The sequence below is a fragment of the Chamaea fasciata genome, unplaced genomic scaffold (genome assembly GCF_029207755.1).
Source record: "Chamaea fasciata isolate MVZ Bird 193981 ecotype frontalis unplaced genomic scaffold, bChaFas1.0.hap1 SCAF_1, whole genome shotgun sequence".
Taxonomy (NCBI): Eukaryota; Metazoa; Chordata; class Aves; order Passeriformes; family Sylviidae; genus Chamaea; species Chamaea fasciata.
In genome coordinates this window covers 52078456-52098721 of record NW_027094086.1, presented here as the reverse complement: position 1 = coordinate 52098721, position 20266 = coordinate 52078456, and the positions used below count along the sequence as shown (strand labels likewise).

Below are 20266 nucleotides of genomic sequence, written 5' to 3'. Positions count from 1 at the left end.
GGATCCTCCTAAACATGGTATAACACAGACCACCAGATAAACCCACTAAACCCACCCCAACAGGTGCCTTGTAAGTGGTAAGAAAGCATGTTCTAGAATCACAGAATTACAGAATGGTTTGGGATGAAAGGGGACCTTAAAGATCATCTAGTTCCATCCCCCTTGCCATGGACAGGGACACCTCCCACTAGATCAAGTTGCTCAAAGTACCATCCAGCCTGGTCCTGAACACTTGGATATCCACAGCTTCCCTTGTGAAGAACCATGGCATACCTCCTACCACCTACCACCCTAATTCACCCTAATGACATCTCCCTGCTGCCAGCTTGCTGATTTCCCAGCTGAGCTCCACCACAGACACTTAAGCATGACCTCTCCAATGTTCACCGTTTCATTTTTCAGATGAGGATGAGAACTGGGCCCTGGTTTACCATGGGTCACACTCCCCAAACCAATGAAGTAGGAACTAAAACCAAACTTCACGGATTTCTCCAGCAAGTCGAACCTCCAACAGGAGGAGCTAAATAACGCTAAAATTAATTAAAACTGCAAGTACTGCTTTAATATCTGTGCAATTTTATTGATAGTAATACCTATATTTTTGCAATTCCAACGGTCAGAGTTCATTTTCTAGACAAATTTGAGAGACCTTAACATCTGCACAGTCATCCCTTTCCTACCCACTCTATCTCAAAACACACATACAGTCACAAAAATCCATTTGATGTAATACTCCTCCCACAGAGAAATTCCTATTTAAAGATACAGCAAAAAATGTGTGAACAGTATCTACTTAGAAATCCTCATAATTGTTCCTGAAGTTGAAAAATTAGGTAAGGGAAGTAACATACAAGTCACTGTACCTCACATTGTCAGTGATAACAAGTATTGATTGCAGGGGTTTTATCTCTATTGGCCACATGCACACACACCAGTATAACAATTTGGTTAAACATCCCTCATCACCATTGTGCAATGCAGTGATCAGAGAAACTAAATTTAGTTTTCAGACTAGATGCATAAATAACCTGAGGTTTTCATAGTTAAGCAAACACATTAAGCAACAGCATCCTGACAAATGTTGTTTTCAAGTACAACTTGCCAGCAAAAAATGGGATAAACAATTCTGTGTAGTTCTTTCCAAACCAAATTCTTTTCCTAAGTGAACCTTCCCCACATACATTGTAACAGCTGCAACTTTCAAAATACTGGTATGATGAGGAGATAATCTGACTTGAATTGCTGTTTGACACAAATAGTTGTTCATACTCCAACACCCTACCTCTTTTCATGGTCAAATTCTGTCATTAGGGGTCTGATTTAGAAATACAGGCTTGTTAGTGCCACATAGTAAATATGAAAACAAAATCATTTCTATCCCTGTCCCAACACAGAAGATATTAAAAATCTTCCAACCAGTCTGAAATTGATAATCCAATCCAAACACTACAATTTCACTTTACAGATTGCCGACAAGTGCCAACAGTCATTTTCTTTTATTAAATGAAGGCAGTGGCTCTTACACAACCAACAATATGCCCATCAACCACAGCATTTGACAAAATGGCTCTTGTGTTCAACTTGCTGTTTCACTAGTATAAAAATTGTCCAGCAATTGCCTGGAAAAACTGTAAAAGGGCTCAATTACCTTCAAATTTGTCCATCCAAGCTCAATAAGCCCTATTCAATTCAATGTCCAGACATACTCGTCCCAATTTCTAACTGTCCCACCTGTAATTTGTTACTGCATTTCATACCAGAGAGGAAGAGAAAAGCCACATAAATTTTAAGTTCCAACTGAAACACTAGCTGAAAACTTCAGTCCTGGAGACAAGAAAGCCCAATCCCTTCTCCCTTGAAGCAACAGAGAGGAAGAAGGCAGTTTTAGGGGGCAGCTATAAAAACTAACATTTCCTCTAACAAACAGGAACCAGCCTCATGGTCACGGATCTTTGCTTCAAATTAGCAGAGCCCTAGTACTGAGTATGTCCCCTACCAATAACAAGAAGCAAACAACTCTTCCTCTGGTCTCTACTGGCCACAGGCAGCTGGACACCATCAGCCTTGAGCAGGTCAGGAAACACCACAAGGGTGGGACAGAAACTAAGGATTCCCAAGAGTGGGACAGAAACTAAGGATTCCGTACCTGGATTTATTGCCAGAAACTCTGCCTCTGCTGATCAGTTCCTTTTAGATGATACAACAACCTGCAAAATCAGCAGCCTCTGGTGACCATCTAAGCTGTGAGTTGGTCTCCTTTATTAGCAGCCTAAAGGCTGCCCAGCTGTTAATGGCACCCTCTTTATGCAAGCTGCTTTTACAATTTGCCAGTCTTTGGAAATCCACCTCCATCAGCCTTCCAGACACAAAAAAACCAAGGGCCTTCTTCAGAGGGTATCGGGAAGGGGACAAGTTGAGAACTTCTGAAATTTGCCATTATTTGTTATTTACAATTAACTGCAAATTACATGTAGATACCGTGCATCCACGTGGACATTAGGCGTCAACATGAAGGTGAGGCCTAAAATCCTTGAAACTGGGGTTTTTCATTTCCTGAATTTATGTGAAAGACTGGAAATGGACAATCAGAAGTTTGCCTAAACCTAAATTTGTGTTATGAAATGTTTCACCCGACTGTTAGGTTTAATTAACCTCAATTAGTAGTGATTTCATATTCATTCCACCCATTGTCTGGATGTGAAGTTTTCCCTAAGACAGCAAATATCACCACTTATTTTAAACAGCATCATATAAAGACCCACCTTGTGCTTTCCCCTCTACCACTCATGCAAGTAAACAGAAGAGATAACAGCAAGCATGGTATAATAAAACCCAGGGCTGAGTTTTTTATCTGTGGATTTACTGTGTGCTGCTGTGAAGTTACTGAATGTAAAGCTATCTGCACCAAACAGGCTCATAAAGGGGAGAAATTATCAGTGCAAGGCTGTAGCCCTTAAGCAGTTGACTTCTTGAATGTGTTCACCTCCCATTGATTTCATCAGGAATGAAAGTGCAGCAGCTTCTAAAAGCTGGTAAAACTAGAGCAATGGAATTCAACTTTTTAGGGAAAGGCCCTTAAGGAAAACTAGGTTTTGTTGTTCTTACTGTTAAGGCACCTTCTTCTCTCCATCACAAAAAATAACTAGAAAATCAGTATCTAACATACAAGTTACTTGCAGAAGGAAGTTTTTATTAACCTGGCCATTTTTTCTCATCTTCACTCAAAATCTGGAAACCAGAAATGGCCAAAAGTGTATAGACTTTGCAAATCTCAACTGAAAACATGCTGGGAGCATTTCAAACAGAATGCTAAACCATGGAATTTAGTACATTTAAGGACATCTCCTCAAAGGACAAAGGGGTAGAAGAGTGCATTTCATTTTTCCCTCCAAAGTAAGAAAAGCCACACAGAAGGTACTGAGGAGTCACCCCCAAGACAGACTGTCTGGATACTAAACACTTCCAGTGTCACAGCCGGAGTGTTTGAGACTACATGGAACTAACTCCAAAGTTCCCACAGATCCCAGACACGGCAGAACAAAAAGCCCAAGGATTGAGGAAGACATCTCAACTGGCCAATGAGATCCTACCAAAGCTTCCCTGTGTCACACCTGCGGCAGTGCTTTTGACTGGTTGAGAGACACAGCTGGATTTAAAGCAATACAAACAACAATTCTGCAGGCTCCACTGGCCAAAAGCGTTTTGAAACACAAATGAAACAGCACTAAGACAAAGTCAGTGTTTTAAAATAATTTAAAAGGAAACTGAAGGCTAAAACCAAGGGAGAGGTTGGTGGGGTTTCTTCAACCCACGTTATTATTTCTACCACCTTTTGTTGGTTTGCTCTGTCTAGCTTTCTGTTTTATTATCCCCAGCTTCTCTTTCCCTTGCTCCTGACTTCACTCCTCTGTGTTCCTCATTCCCTCTCACCAGTCCCCCTACAACACTCCTACATGTCCTCTCTTGGTCTCAGTATCAGTATTCCACCTCCTCCTCCATTAGTCTCTCTTCCTCCAAATCTCCTCTATGCAAACTTCTACATCCCTTTTTCTATTGATCTGCACATTCCAACAAGTGTTCAAGGCCCTGAGCAACGTCATCTACAGTAACGTGTCCCTGTCCATGGCAGGGGGGCTGGAATGAGATGATCTTTAAGGTCCCTCCCAACCCAAACCACTCTTTGGTCATAAACTATTCCTGAAGAACATTTTAGGCTGCAGGGCTACCAGTCTCCTTCAGATGATCTTTTTAAATTTGGACTTATGGTGTCTCTGCCTTTTCCCACAACAGCCTAAGGGAAAAGACAAACCTGGCCACATGATAGGCAGATCTCAGCTACTCTATCTGGCTTTAATGTCAAATGACAGGAATCATTAATGAGCTGTGTTATCTCAAATACTTAATTTACCTAAACATTTTATCTTATTCTCCAAATTTAGCTGTGCATTAAAGCATATGCTGAGCTTTAAGCATGGGATTCAATTTAGCCCATGCAGCAAAGGCTGAAGGATGTACCCTGATGCTCTGCTGAAGACAGATTACCCTAATGCTCAGAATCAAACATATGCTTAAGGATGCTACTCAGATTAGACATAATCTCAAATCAAATTTGTGTTATCTGGTTTTATCCAACTGCCATTTTTGTCACATAAAACATGCTCCAACTGCTTGTCTAATGTCCTGGCATGCAGTATTCTTTTCAAGCACACTCTGCAGGAAAAAAAAATAAACAAAAATATCCAAGGCAGAAAAAAATAAACATCAAAGGACAGAACAATCGATTCTGAAGACTATTCACATAAACTGCACTCTGCTGCTGGAGTCACAATACTTGAAGACAAGGTTTAATTCCCTCACTGACATTCAACCAAATCAAGACAAAAACTAAGTTCAACCTTCCTTGGATTTTTCACAAGAGCAGTAAACATTTAAAAAAGAAAACCCCCCATGTCTGTAGCACATTCACGAAATGAATATCCTAAAAGGAAGCTTGTCTACACAGTATTGAAAAGGTTGAAGTCAGCATGGACTATGCACCATGAATGACTTCTGGGTTAGAAGTGGTTGCAGGCTTCCTGTTCATATCAGCTTTAAGAAAGTATATTTCAAATGTTGATATTATGATTCTTAAAATAGGCACTTAAATACTTGTATTTAAGTATTTAAGTATATTTATATTTAGTATGCAAAGGAAAAAAAAAAAGACAATGGGCTTCCTATTCAAGAAAGAACATATTCCCTTTCTCATTTCCTAATCCCTCCAAGAATTAATCCCTCCAGGAATTAATCAGCTGTGAGATTAATCCAGCTAAAAAGTGGAAGTGCGCCCTTAGAGGCTTATACTGGTGTGTATCAGTCAGTGAGAGGTTCACTTTCTTGGTGGTTTGGGGGTTTTTTTATTAACAGAGACAGCCTAAAGCAAACAAAATTAGTATTTGCTTCCACAGACAGTAGAAGATGCTCAAAACGGAAATTGTGACTGTACATTTACCAACACCTCAAATATTTCAGTTGCAATATAGTTCTAAACCCTAAACTATTGACCATAGTGAAAACATATTTTTACCCCCTTAAGTCAAGTAACTAAAAATTGAAGTCTCAAGAGTTAAGGTGATCCTTGGTGTGACACCACACCACATTCAAGGAAATGCACTTTTCAATCAGTCTTTGGCAAGACTGGTGATTCCCAGTACAGCTTCTCTCTGTTGGCACACGCCAGATTGTTGACCTAAGGATTCTTTTTTGACACTGAATTCCCTCAGAGTAAGAAATGGACAGATCTGGAGAATTTACACAAGAGCAGTACTCGAGATGAGCTACCAGTTACCAATTACAAGCATAAGATAGAGAAGGTTAAAGCTATTCCAGTTGTATCCCACAGGTCATCAGTGAGCATGGAAGGAGATGCAAGTGACTTCAGACATGTCCTGTTACCCAGAAGCACAGCTTTGCTGATGAACCATGAGATCCTATTAACGCTTAAGTTTTGTTTGCTGCAGAATTAAATGGGCACCATTTTTTTTTTCCAGAATTAAACCCACTTTAGGAATCTCTTGTAACTCATTTTGGCTCTGTAGTCAGGCTTTAAAAGAAAGGAGAATCTGCTTCAGAGATCCCCTAACTGTAGGAGAATTCCTGTAAGAGCTTGATATTTATCATTTACAGTTTTTTATAGTCCCCTGCAGGGACTATAGCCCCCTGACGGGTCCAACCAGGACACCCAATGACGTCTGCAGCATCCTGTCACTCTGCTGACAAAGGAGGAAACAATAACTCAGGGACACAAAGTATTTAGTGGCTGTATTTCATGCACATGCACTTCCACATGTTGCCCAAATAAGAACATACCCTGGCCAAAACAAAAAAGTGAAAAAACATAATGTCTCTACCCTCGCCTGCAAAAAATATAAAACCCTGCACTAACCAGCATTTCTGTTTAAAAATATCTGGGCAAAAATAAAAAGCATTTGTTCCACTGCCTGTTGTTCAGCTTTCAGCTCAGCCCTGAAAGGCCAGAGACTGTAAATCAACCACTGGCATGTGCTTACACAAGGCTGTGCTCCCAGCTGGCCTCCCATCCACCTCCGCTGGCGGCTTTCTAAAGCTTGGATTTGTCTTTTGGCAGTGGTGCTCAAAACGGCGAGCATTCACGGAAAGGGTGTACAAGATGTTTCAGAAAAAAACTGAAATGTGTCCCTTTCCTGGCATCTTACAAACTGAGATGGAATTTCAAATATTTCCATTCACCTTGACCTTGACACCACTACCCGGCCTCTACAAGGTATGTAGTGAGAAGAAAAACAACTCTGTAAGAACAAAAACATCTTTTATTTTGGTTTACTTCGGAAGCACATGTCCCATGGCAGCACCAAACACCTTCTGGTGAGGGGCTGCGGAGTTATATTCACATGAGCTGCCCTTGGCCTACAGTCAGGAGGTAGTGGGGGACATCACAAGGAGCAAAAAGCACTGAAGGTTTGCTCTGCCCTCTCTAAAAAGCACGGGATGATCCAACTTATCAGCACGATGACCTAACCCATAGGTGTGATTAGCACTGGAGGGAGCTAAGACTTGTAGGTAGCCAAACTCTACCCAGCTTCCCACCTCCTTTCCCAACCCCCTTGGAAGGGTTACCTCTAACCATGTGTTGGGCACTTGGCTGGCCCCAGAAACACCTTGAGAAAAATATGAGCAGAGGAAGCCCCAGACCTCTGGGTGAAGACCACAGCTCCACAACCATCCCCTACATCAGTGGAGGCTGGCAAGCCACCGAAGTTGAGGAGAAACTCCTTGCCCTGCACTCAATTTTCTGAGGCAGCACCTGAACTGTAGGGAAGGCAGGACAACAGCAGCCTGCTCTAGTGGAAGGTGACCCTGCCCGTGGCAGCAGGGCTGGAACCAGATGATCTTTAAGATCCCTTCCAACTCAAACCATTCTATCATTCTGTAACTGTGCAAACCTGCTAAAGCCAGTGGTGCTCACTTCAATGTGCCCCTCTGCCTTCCCCTCAAAACCACAGCGCAGGAAATGAAAAAAAAACTGTGCCTGTCCTGACCTTATCTGAAGAGAGATGTGACCAGGAAATCCATGACTAATCACAGTCCCTGGAGGGTCTAACAGCCCTGAAGAAAACTGGGCAAATGGCATTTGTAAGAAGCAGCAGCAGGGAGGCAAAAGAACAAGAGCAGCAGAGTTATGGCTCGAGCCTCCCTGTAAACGCTTCTCTCAACAAGCAATTAGCTTGAGAAATTTTAGACAGAATACATCAAGAATACATCTCTCCAGCCTGTATGTGCACCTGCAGTCTGCAGCACTCACACTGCACCCAGCTCAGACACAACCCAACACAAGCAAAATGCATCGGCACTGTAATTTATAAACATCACCACAAGCAAAAGCCCTGCAGACCCAAAGGCCTTTGCCCACGGGCAGCTCAGCTTCACTGTAACTGCAACACATCCTCCTATCAATAAATCAAATTATCACCTTAGAAACAAGTCCTACCATCAGGCAGAGTCTCAGAAAACACACTTTAAACGCAAATTAAAAATGGCCTTTTAATATGGCTTAATCCAGTTAAAAGGAACCACCTGATGAAAATGAGAGGGTTTTTCTTTTCCCTGTGTATTGTTTGCATGCAAAGTTTCTGCCTCCTTCACATAGTCTGCCTCAGCACTACTTCACTGAGTAAGGCTAAAACTGCATTCAACTATGTGAAAAAAAAAGCCCTGAGTTTATCATGATTCAACTTCCTTATTCTGGCAGAAAGAATGTAGAGGGTTGGGGTTTTTTTTGTTTTTGGTTTTTTTTTTTTCCCCAGAACTACTGTAAACCAAGAAGTTACCCAATTTTTCGCCCAGAAATCAAAAAGGGCTGGGGAAATCTAAATTTAAAGAGAATTTGTAAGACAGTAAAACTACAGCCTGTATATGATTTCTGGGTGATAGTCACTGCACAGACTCATTCAACAGGCAAGTTACAAGCACGGGATGGGAGCTCAGAGCTGCTTATCAGTGGAAGGGAGCAAACGAAGTGTAGCAACAGGCACCAACCACAGGGCACTCTTTTGCTACCTGGTAGATTATTAGTAACAAGCTACACCTTTGAGGCTTTGCTGCTACTGAAACTAAAATCTGCTTTAAATTCCTCCTTCTGCTTCTTCAGAAATCCAGTTTGGTTGGGCTTCTGGAAACGAAAGCAGTGTGACCTCCACAATCACCTTTTCCTAGAAGCATGTTCTAGTCTACTTTTCTAAACCATCCCACATAAAACTCCTGGCAGAAATTAGTAAAGAAGCAAGTTTTGTAGATATATAAGGAAAGCATAAGGGCCAAGATCAACATGAATCCTAAATTTCAAATTGTGAGAAATTGTTTACCTATATATTTAATGTATATATTGCAAACAGCCTGATTGTAATCATTTAGATATCTTATAAAATAATATGATAAGGCTGCTTTAGGCTTCTTTTTTTATTGATACACGACATTTTTTGTTGATACAAGAGAACAGGCTTTTCTTGCTTGGTGCATAACTGGATTTTTATGCAGTATTGACAAACACAATAAAAAACACAATCACCAGTGCCAAGTCTCCTTCAGTATCTTGTACATTTCTTTTGACTGGAAGCAAGACAATGGAATATGGAAGTGCTGTGTGCCTACATTAAGTGCAAATTTCAGAGCATTCTTCACCAAAGAAGAATACCAAGTAAAAACATTTCCCAAAAAAATGAGGCATATGCAGTTCAACTAACCATGGGTCTGTCTTTCAGCTCTCTATGGACTTAAAATCACTGTTCAGTTTTACCTGTAATTTGATTTTTCACTACAATGCAAAAATATAAAAGAGATAAAAATAAAAATATGGCTAGGAAAGAGATACAGATCAAAGGGCTTCTTTGATGGAAAGGCTGCAATGATGGACACTTCAAACCAGTGATTTCACAAGACAGACAGCCATGTGGTCACAACTCAAAAATTTCTCTCATGATTGAGCTACTTGTTTACATAATAAAATAAAAATGAATGAGTAGGTGATGATGAACCATTAACATGGGGGAAAAAATTGCTCGGCAGTGTCTGTTCTTCTCTCAGACAAGACACTTTCACGGACAAAATTACAGAAGGCACACATTTACTTCATCAGTAAATTTTTCCGTTTTTCATGACCCCCTTTGTTTGCTCTACTCGCTGTTTCAGGCTACAATACTGCAGCTGTTGATGCACACATGGTTTCTGCACTGTGCAGTGCTACTGTCTTCAGCAGGATGCTCACCTTACCATGGAGGCCACCTTGCAGATACCTGGTGAGAAGAAAACTCCTTAAATGGTTCAACCCAGCTAGGGGTGCAGTTTTGTCTTTAACAGCAGCTTCCCTATTTCTGTTGGGACATGTCGGCCATAAAAGCATTAACCATGACAAACATTTTAGACACAAACTAAAAGATCCCCAGTGATCTGTGTTCAGTATGTATCATAGTGTAATTTCCACAGAGGAAATGTCACTCTTTTTATAAATGCAGGCTCACCAGCTTCAGACAGCACTTTCATGCTAGCAGAATGCAGGCCAGCAAGCGACTTCTTATGGGCAAGAAAAGAGGCACAAACAGAAGGGCGAAGAAACGAAGTCTCAGCTAGGGAAGATGTGGGCACTATGTTCAGGAAAAAACTTTCTACATTAAAAGCAGTTAAGTCCTGGGACATAACCCCAGGGAGAAGATCATGAGTTTTTAAAGACAGAGGAAACAAACATAGGAATAAGAAGGGCTTTAGGGACAAGGGATGACCTCCGAGCCTCTTCCAATCCTACCTCCTTTGGTCCTGTGATGCGCAGTCACAGCATAAAAATGTAATAAACAAAAGCAAAAGGAAAGGAGTAATGGAGGTCACTTTAGATGGTAGTCAGCAAACCACCTCCCAAAGTTTCAAGAGTTGTCAAAGTTTCCTCAGGAAGTGACAAAGACAAGAAACTTTGCCTTAGTCGTAAACCTGGCAATCTCTCCTGCGGTTGCCACACACAATTATGTCAGGATTTGGCAGGGAGTTGTAAATCACTCCTCCAGCCCACATAAAGAAAATGTTGGGAGCTAAGGCACAGGGCACTCAGCAGCCACAGACAGATTAGGAAACCTGGCAGCGGCACAGCCAGCCACATTTCAGCACTAAAGCATGGCTCAGGAACACAGCAGCTCCCCTACACTCCTCTCTCCTCCAGCCCCTCAACAAGGTGCCCACATAGAAACACCATGTAAATCAAATGAGAGCTACACCATATAGACTGAGCTGCTGCTAAAACCTGCTCAGACCCAGATACACGTGGCATCTAACACAGGGACAACTGCTGGGAACAAACAACAAACTGGACTGAGAGACCAGGAAGAGTCAGGGGAGGACTTGGAGCAGAGCTCAAGCATTTGCACTCAGGAAGATGAACACCTTCCACATGCAGATACTTCACTGCCCCGCAGCAATAATTTACTGGAGGAAGTAGTTTAGGAGCAGGCTTGAGGACACTTGCATGGCAACATACTTAAGAGAGCTGTTCAACTGCACCTCTATACCTCCTACACCTGAGGTTGCGAGGCACTGCACAATTAGGCAGGCATCCTGCTCCTGTTAGCCCACTGGCAAGCTGGAACCATCCCTTCTCAAAGAGCTCTGCAATCAACAAAGCCTTCCCTCCAAACTGATTCACTCCCACCCTCCTGCTGCCCCAGATTTCCCCTCTGCCCTTCTCTCGCTGGTGTCTCCTCCAACAGCTAAAAATCCCATAACCATCATCTTGTAGTGCACTACTCCTGGCTGCTCCAAATCACTCCCATGACACCCACAGAGAGTTTTAAAAACTCCAAAATACTCTGGAGGAAAAATAAATGAAATGCTGATACCCAAATCCTATTTTGTTAGGTTAATGCTAAAAACTAGAGGCCAGGCTCCCTCCTGGCAGTGTGAGGTTACATCCAGGAGTCAATAACCTACTCCCCATCTCTAGTGCAATGGCTCCAGGCCACTCACTGCCCTGGAGTACTGCACTGGCCTGTAGGGCTGGCAATGTGGACCACTTTGGACCACTCTGCTTTCTCTATTCCTCTTCATCACCTTCCCATCAAGACCCTCTATAGTCAAATGGGGCTTCAGAGCTTGTGGAGAAGGTGGCTTTGCAAACGTTGCACGAGCTGCAATTTTTCCCCACTGGGAAATTCTGAATAGGCAGAAACAGTCCAAGCCCAGGCCCTCTGAACATCTTGAGGCCAAAAAGTGCCAGTGATCCTCCTGTCTGATCCAGAGGTGCAGCCTAGGGCTGTGTTCAGAAGTGAAGAGGGACATGGGTTTACAAACCAATTTAATCCATATTTCTAACAAGTGCAAGAACTTGTCTTGGGACTAGGACACCCCAGACTTGACTGATTATCAAGGGATCTATGACGCACAATGTAGATTAACCAGGACCTACTGAAAAAAAAAAAAAAACAACCTGTCAAGATTTCTTTTGGTAGATCTGAGAATGAATTTTTGAGTTGCCATCTAGCTTTCAAGCAGATCAGAAGATTAATGCCTGCATTTGTTCCCACGGACAGGTACGGAGTTTCCCTGCTCTAGAAATGTCTGAATTTCTTGAGGAAATTAATCATCTGAAGGATTCCTCTCTTTTGGGAAAATAGAGTGTCAATCCCCATGGTAAATGAGATGTCTGTGATCAGAAGTAGAACGTTTTCTAGGACTACACCCTCTTAAAACTCAGGAAGGAACATCTCACTGATTACTAAGTGACTATAACTACAGACACATCTCCCTAAGTGCTACCACTGCCACCCCATCATTTTAATGAATCTACAGAGTAATTGCATACTCCTAGTAACTCCTAGAGCTGCATTATAGGTTTCTTTTCCTGTCTTTAAAAAAAAAAAAAAAAAAAGAAAAAAAAAAAAAGAAAAAAAAAAGATAATTGCCTTACAAAACCTCCAGTAAGTTTTAATGTTACAAAACATAAATAAATTATGGACATGAGGAATCTCACTCCACAAGACACTTCATCTCTATAATATTACAACATTTTCTCCTGGAGAAGAAAACAAGCAAAGATACATCCACATATTCTACCACAGACTACTCATGTCTGTACAAACCACATTTATTTTTGTCACTATGCCATTTTAAAAGTTGAAGGCAGGAATTCTAACCAAGAAAGGAGGAACGGTCACTGCCAAATACTTTGGATTGAACTCTCCAGTGCCCTGGCACCGCATCCTGGCAAGAACTAGTCCAGGGCAGGGTACCCACTCCTGCTGGGCTAAGTGTCAACACAAATCAGAGAGAACTGGAGCGTCTATTTGTGTTTGGTTTTCAAATGTTCAACTCACTTGGATGGCATGACAGCAAATTCCCTCTAAAATGCCTTCATTCATGCAGCTTTCTCTGAGTGCTTATGGAGACGTGGGCCCAAAAGCAGCCGAACTTGCACCGGGTAATTTGAGATGTTTGACTTTTAAAAAGAACTTGTGTACTGGAGTAATGATGCTCTGCTGGTTACTGTTAGTAGAGGTGGTTCTGCTCTGCGGCCGTGTTTATCCCAACTTGATGGGCACATTTTGCCGGGAAGCTCCCCCGGTGCCGGGCAGAGGAGGGCAGGCGAGCCAAAGTGCAGAGCTAAGCACATTGTTGCTCCAGATGTGAAACGCACGCGCGAGCTCGCCAAAAAAGCGAAAGAAGAAGGGAAAGAAAAAAAAAAAAAAAAAAAAAAAAAAAGGAATGGCAGAATGGACGTTCCTGTAAGGAGTCGAGTCAAAGAAGCGCTCCTGAATAAAGCCAGGCAAGTAACTAAACAAAGCACCGAGCAGCACTTCAGCACTTCGGTGAGACGGGACCGAACCCCGGGAGAAGGAGCCACCCGACACAGCGTCCCAGGCTGGGCAGCGCTGCTGCTTTTCCCCGGGTGGCTCCTCACCGCTGGAACGGGGGCTCGGCGAGGCCACCGCCGCCTGTGACGAGCCCCCAGGGTGGGCAGCAAACCCCTCCCCGGGTGCCTTCGGGGCTCTGGCACCCAGAGGAGACCTCCGCGGGACCACCGCCGCCGGGGGATGGCTCTGCGCCGGCAACCCCCCGCCTGGGGAGCGCTGAGGGAGACCCCCAAAAGAGAGCCACTCACCACCTCCCCCAGCCCGCTACGCCCTTCTCACTTTTAAAAAGTTGAGAAACAAGACAAAAACAACAAGCCCCAAAGCCTCCCCCCGCCCCGCGGAGGCCGGTGCGCGACTGCCAAGTTTCGGCGTGGAGGAATTTTCTGCGGCCGAGCCCCCCCCCCCCCGCCCCGCCCGGCACCGGGAGACGCGGCGCCCCCCGGGAAGCGGGACGGCGAGGCTGGCAGCGTTCCCCGGCTTAGCGAGCACCCCAGCTCCCACAGCCCCCACCTGCGGGGCGAGAGAGGAAGGAAGGAAAGGGGGAAGCGACCCCCCGGTCGCCCTTACTCACTCCAAGCAGACACACTTTCAGCTCGCGTATCGCCATCATCTGCCCGGGCCCCGGCCGCTCCGCATCCCCGGCGCGCCGCCGCTCCGCACTGCCCCGCCGAGGCGGCTCAGCCCCGCCGGGGCCGCCCCCGCCGCCGGTCACATGCGCCCGGCCCCGCCTCGCCGCTGCCCCCCGCTCCCAGCGTCGCCGGGACCCGCAGGGAGCGGGCACGGAGCGCTCCGGGGCTGGAGACGTGCCCTGTGGCTTAACCCCGGGGCGGGCTGGTGAGCGGGGACGGCACAGAAAGGTTAGAGATGGAAGGGACCTCTGGAGGCCATCTGGTCCAACCCTTCTGCCAAGGCAGGGTCACCTAAAGCAGGTTACACAGGAACACATCCAGGCGCGTTTTGAATGTCTGCAGAGAGGGAGACTCCACGACCTCACTGGGCAGCCTGTTCCAGTGCTGTGCCACCCTCCTTCTCGTGTTGAGGTGAAACCTCTTTTATTTCAGTTTTTGGACATTGCTCCTCATCCTGTCACTGGGAACGACTTAAAAGAGTCTCGTACCGTCCTCTTGGCACCCGCCTTTGTGATACTTATATGTATTAATGAGATCCCCGTCAGTCTTTTCTGAGGCCCAGAGTCACTCCTCATAAGACAGATGCCCCAGACCCCTAATGATCTTTGTGTCCCTTCGCTGGACCCTCTCCTGGAGCTCCTTGTCTTTCTTGTACTGCAGGGTAAATATTTGCTGTTGTGAAAAACACAGTCTGTGAGAGACGGCATCCTGCAGGGGGCTGTGCATACGCTTAGTCCTACACACCATGTGCTGGGCTAGGCACGGGATGGGGACTACTCTGGTTGTGAGCTATCTGAATCAATCTTTTTTTTTTTTTTTTTTTTTTTTTAAGCTTTTTTCCTGCTATGTGCAGAAATCGTTGAAAATAGTAACTCCATTTTTTTTACCCCATCCCGGTAATGCACCCAATTTGGATTAAAATAGTCAAACTCAGGTTAGTAGTAGGGTTGCACCCCACACATCACATACCAAATTTAAGTTAAACTCATCAGCTAAAGGCTAGTCATCTGAAATCGGTGAAGAAGGAGTTGTAACCACTCTGCTCTTGGTATGCAAGGTTCTAGAATTTATGGAGAAGGATTGCACACAACCCCAGGAAAGCAGAAGAGCATCATCCCTCAGATATTTTAAATCAGAGACTCTGTTCTGTTTCCAGTTTTATTTTGGCTTCTTATTTTTTTTCCCCTGCACTAATTTATCGGGTATAATTGCTAAAGGGAATTGAAGAAAATCTTGATTAGTCATTGTGAGATTAGATGTTTCATGGCAATAAACTGCTGTGGCATTCATTATAACACTAATTAGTTCCACATAGAGTCCTGCACTCACACCAACAGGCTGGATGGAGATGTTTGCCCTCTTCCAGAGAACCCAAATCCTAGGGCAAGGAAATGCCTGGAGCAGAGCATTTGTTATCCCCATGGAGGAAAGCACAGAGTATTGCTAGCAGAGTATTCACAGCCTGTCAGGAGAGAGATTATCAAAAGAGAGAGATCAAAGGAGAGGCTCATCAGAGAGATGTTTTTGATTTAATTATCTTTTTTTTTTCTTTTTTGGAGAATTTAGCAGAGAAACAAAACACAGAAGGTTTTCAGACAACCAGTACAGAATATTGCAAGGATTCTGGCTGCACATTGCCCTTCCACAAGAATGCATTATACACTAAAGTATTTCAATAAGCAAATGGGATACACTCCTTGATGTTATTTTGAAAATTACAGTTCGCACTCAGGACATTCAGCTTAAAGCAGCTTCTCATTAGTTTTACAATTTTCAGCCAGTAGCTAGTTCTACAATTTGACCGGAGATACAAATTTTAAGGTTTTACACCGTCCCACTCCATTCTTTCACAGATAGTGTTGTGGTTCAGGATCACCTTTCCACACATTGTTTTAGGGGTTTGGAGTTATTTGGGGGGGTGATGTTGTTAAAAATCTCTGTATATTTCATGTACTCTATTAGTAATCTATCCCTTTCCTTTGGTCCAGATTTTGTAATCCTTGAAGTCTAGGATTTTTCATTACTGTATATGTGAAACATTATGCCATCTGAATTAATTTCAGCAAGATGCACTGGAATTACATTATCATAGATTCATAGGATGGCTTGGGTTGGAATGGTCCTGAAAGATCATCCAGTCCCAAGCTCCACTGCCATGGGCAGGGACACATGTCCATTTTTCAGACAGTAATACATCTCACTGACTTCAAAGCCATATAACTACATGTCCTCCTGCTGTCTTGACTCACTACCACCAAAATATGAAACAGTGCCTGAGATATTTGCCCAGAAAAGCGAGTCAGATTCCTATTTTTCATCCTACCTGGGGAAATTTACACACTGTGAAACAGGAGCTCTCACTAAAAGAAGTCTAGACTTCAAAAGTTTCTTGTGGAATAGAACAAATAACTAATCATCTACTCACAAACAAGCAAACCGTTTAAAACGGTAGCACAAAGATGACCCAGTGGAAGTTGTTTGGGTTGAAACAGGGGAAGAGAGGCTGTTAAGGGCAATTTTATTGTACAGTCAAAAAATCTAAAGAACCAAACAAAAATTAACAACCAGAAGAAAAAGTAACAAATAGTACTTGTTTAAACAAAGAGCCTATGAACAACAAAAACAACAAAAAAGCTATCCTCTAAAATTTTGAGTATCCCCAAATTAGGGAGGTAAAAAGAGAGAAAAACAACAGACAGACATGTTCTGGTATTAAAAAAAAAGCTACTGACACTCATTCTTCCAGGAACTGGCATAATCCTTGTGTTTGTCTGCATGCAAGATGCTGTGGTCAGGAAAACATTTTTGCAGAATTGGTCATGTTGCAGTGTTTTCAAAATGGCTGATTAAAAATAAAGGAAAACAAGTCTTGACATCCCAGAAGTTTTCTTTCTTTTGTTTTTTTCTTCCTTTTGTAGCATTTTATTTAATGAATAATTGTAAGTTTTGAAGCAATGGTGTGCCTCACTTCTTTCTACCCAACTCTATTTTTGTTTTGGGAAGTAGAAAGCCAAGTGACTTTGGCTCTCAAGCAGCCTTCCTCTAGAGCTTCAAGTCTGGCATGGTGTCCTCCAGTGGTCTGGAGCAATGGCAGCTGGGGCTGCTGCTACCCTCCTCCTTGCCCCTACTCACATGTCTCTGCCCCAGTGTGGCTCATGCTGGTAGAAAAGTAGTCCTATGTTTAAAAGTTTTCTATGACCTCAGTCTCCTCCTCTCTAGAAGTGTAGTGGTATTTAGTAAGCCTGTACTGGTAGGAAACTGGATGCTTTTGAGGTTCTGGCAGTGTTTGTCAGCTTATGAAGGCATCTACACTCCCTCCTCCTGCTTTCTTTCTCTGTGAGTGACGTAGGTAGAGAAAGATCCATCCAAGACCCTGATGTGTACCCAGATCCTGAAAACGCTGTTGTCTGTCCCAAACACTGATGAGTTACTTCCTTTCTCCCATGTTACTTCCCCTCTCAATTTCTTGGCAAGCATCTTTCTCACACAAAAATGTTATCCCTTCTCTTCACTGGTGAATTCAATCCAGACCCTCCTACTATGGGCTGCCATCCCAGCTCTTATTCCCAAGGCAGGGAACAGGAGGCAAGTTAACTCCCTGCTGCCCAGGAAGAAATGCCTCTGCATCCCTTGGATGATACAAACTTGCAGTACAGTAATGACTACCACCACAGAAATCTTTCTGGTGTTTGCCCAAGAAACTGCCAAAATCTCTTAAAAGGAAAGCAGCTGCTGCTGAGCAAGCTGTTCCTTGAGTTGGAGGAGCAGCTTCCAGCTCCTTGATCCCATGCAAAATCCAGTGGTTGTGAAATGGCTAAAATTCTGGGAGATGCTATTTTTGTTTGTTTGTTTACTTGATCGAAGTAAATGTTTACTTAATCAAAGTTTGTTTACTTAAACAAACACTAGAAAAGGACTGCCCCGGAAAAGCATTGTGAGAGTCCTGGGACATGAAAACCAGAGAAGTTCAGGAATGACCTGGTGGAAATAAGAGCATGATTCTGATTTCAGCTACACAGGTCTTAAGCCATGGCAATTTTTTTTTTAGCTTGAGAAGGGTTATTCCACTTCATTGCACATACAAAAAGTGAATTAGGTTCTTTATAACCCACTGGTTCCAGTATTAATGCCAGGAGACTATGTAGCTGGCTGCTACTTCATTTTGTTGTGGTGTTGTTTCATGTTTTAACATCTCCTGTTCATGGCAGCTGGATGGTCCAGTCACTCCCTTCTGAAGAGAAAAATCTGCTGGAAAAGGTTAGAGGGGAGTAAACCTCTGCAAGATCCTACTTGCAGCTTGACTGCCAAGAACTTCGAAAAGCAGTATTATTGCTGTTGAATGAAACCTGGGAGTTGTTTGTGTAAAGCTTACCAGCACGCTTCTTGTTGGACCTTGTAATATGCACTGTTCCTAAAGTGCTTGGGAAACATTTTGGCATCTCTGGCAGTGGAGATGTATTTTTGTCAAGAGGGTCAAGTTTACTCTGCTTATTCACTGCTAATGCCCAAGGCAGTCTCCTCTCAAAGGAGTGAAAAGTGATGCAAGACTCCTCATTCTTTGTAAATGATGTCCCATAGCTTCAAGCTGTTTATAGTGCAACATTTCTCCACTGTTAGATGGGGAAAGAATTAAAAAAAAAAAAAAAAAAAAAAGCTTTTTGCTTACATCAGAAAAACAGAAGCTGAGGTACAACTTGAGAACACTACAAATACCATAGCAAATTAAGCACCAGGAAGGGACAAGAGCTAGCTAAAGCAAAATATTGGCTCAGTTAAAAAATAGACGTAAATTAGCTTCAGATGGATTTAATCTAGAAATTAGGAGCAGGGCTTTCTAAGTCTTTGAAAAGTTCAGTCAGAGCAACAAAGGAAAAGTAAACTAATTTAAAGGTACAGCCTGATACAGGGTAAAAGAAATTTCTGAGATGTCCCGGAAAAGCAGAAGTCAAGACTTGGTGATCCAACAGATTATTTGTCCATATTGCTAAGTAAATTGGCCAGTGGGCTGGGTTTGGCTGGGGCAGAGTTAATTTTCTTCCCAGTGGCTGGGATGGGGCTGTGTTTTGGATTTGTGCTGAACACAAATTACTAGGGTTGGTAATATAGACATGTTTTTGTTATTGCTGAGCAGGGCTTACACAGATCCAAGGCCTTTTCCACTCTTCATACTGCTGTGCTGGAGAGGAGGCTGGGAGCATGTGGGAAACTGGGAGGAGACACATCTGGGGCAGTGGACACCAACTGACCAAAGGAATGTTTATATGACATCATGCTCAGTATATAAAGTGTGGGAATAAGGAGGAAGGGGGGGACATTTGGAGTGATGGAGGTGGTCTTCCCAAGTCTCCGCCATGCGTGATGGGGCCCTACTCTCCTGGAGGTGGCTGAATACCTGCCTGCCCATGGGAACCAGTGACTTCATTCCCATTTTTGCTTTGCTTGCATGTGCAGCTTTTGCTTTCCCTATTAAATGGTCTTTATGCAAACTCATGAGTTTTCCAGCTTTTACCCTTCTGATTCTCTCCCCCAATCCCACTGGTGGGGGCGAGAGTGAGTGGCTGCCTGGGGCTTGGTTGCTGGCTGTGGTAAAACCATGACAGCCAATCAACACCAACTGCTGAGGTTGGACATCAGGTCACTCACAAAGGAATCAAGCTATAGCTCCTTCTGCTGAGATTGAAATCACCTGTGTGATTTTATGAAATCAGTCCAGCAAAAGCAATCCAGTTACTGCATCCTGTAAATTCCTTATAGTGCATGAATTCACACAGTCAGTTCTTGATGAAAGCTCTGTATCTTATTATCAAACTCACTTTCCACAGGAACTTCATGAAAATACTAATGTGAACTCAAAAGGCTGCACAAGTGCTTTGTCATGTATCATTCCACACAAAACCAAGCCTGAGCATGCAGGTGCCTGCAGTGTAAACACCAATCCAAACAAAAGACTATTGTGATTTCCTGTACCAAAGCACAGTTCAAAACAGGGTGTCACTGACTGGGGGATATTCAAGGCTGCAATTTTATCACGTCCGTAGCTCTTGTAACATTTTCCATTTTGCAGGTCCTCATTTTGGGCTGCCAGTTTTCAGAACAGTTTGTAAAGACAGCGTGAGGATTGTTCTGAATGAGTCCCTGGGGATGACAAGAACTGTTTCAGTTTACTTTTGGTGATGCTGACATTGGTTTCCTCAGTTCTTTTCATGCTTCTGGCATAGGTGACACCTGTTACTTGCT

General features: G+C 43.4%; 1 protein-coding gene across 1 annotated transcript in view; it reads right to left on the bottom strand.

Moving 5' to 3' along the window:
* RAB31 (RAB31, member RAS oncogene family) overlaps positions 1-14070 on the bottom strand; it is a 61363-nt gene extending 47293 nt beyond the window's left edge. Inside the window, exon 1 of the mRNA XM_066183497.1 lies at positions 13972-14070. Coding sequence (XP_066039594.1) covers positions 13972-14010 — 39 coding nt within the window. The 5' untranslated portion in view covers positions 14011-14070. The remainder of the gene's footprint in view (positions 1-13971) is intronic.
* Between the last annotated feature and the right edge of the window lie 6196 nt (positions 14071-20266).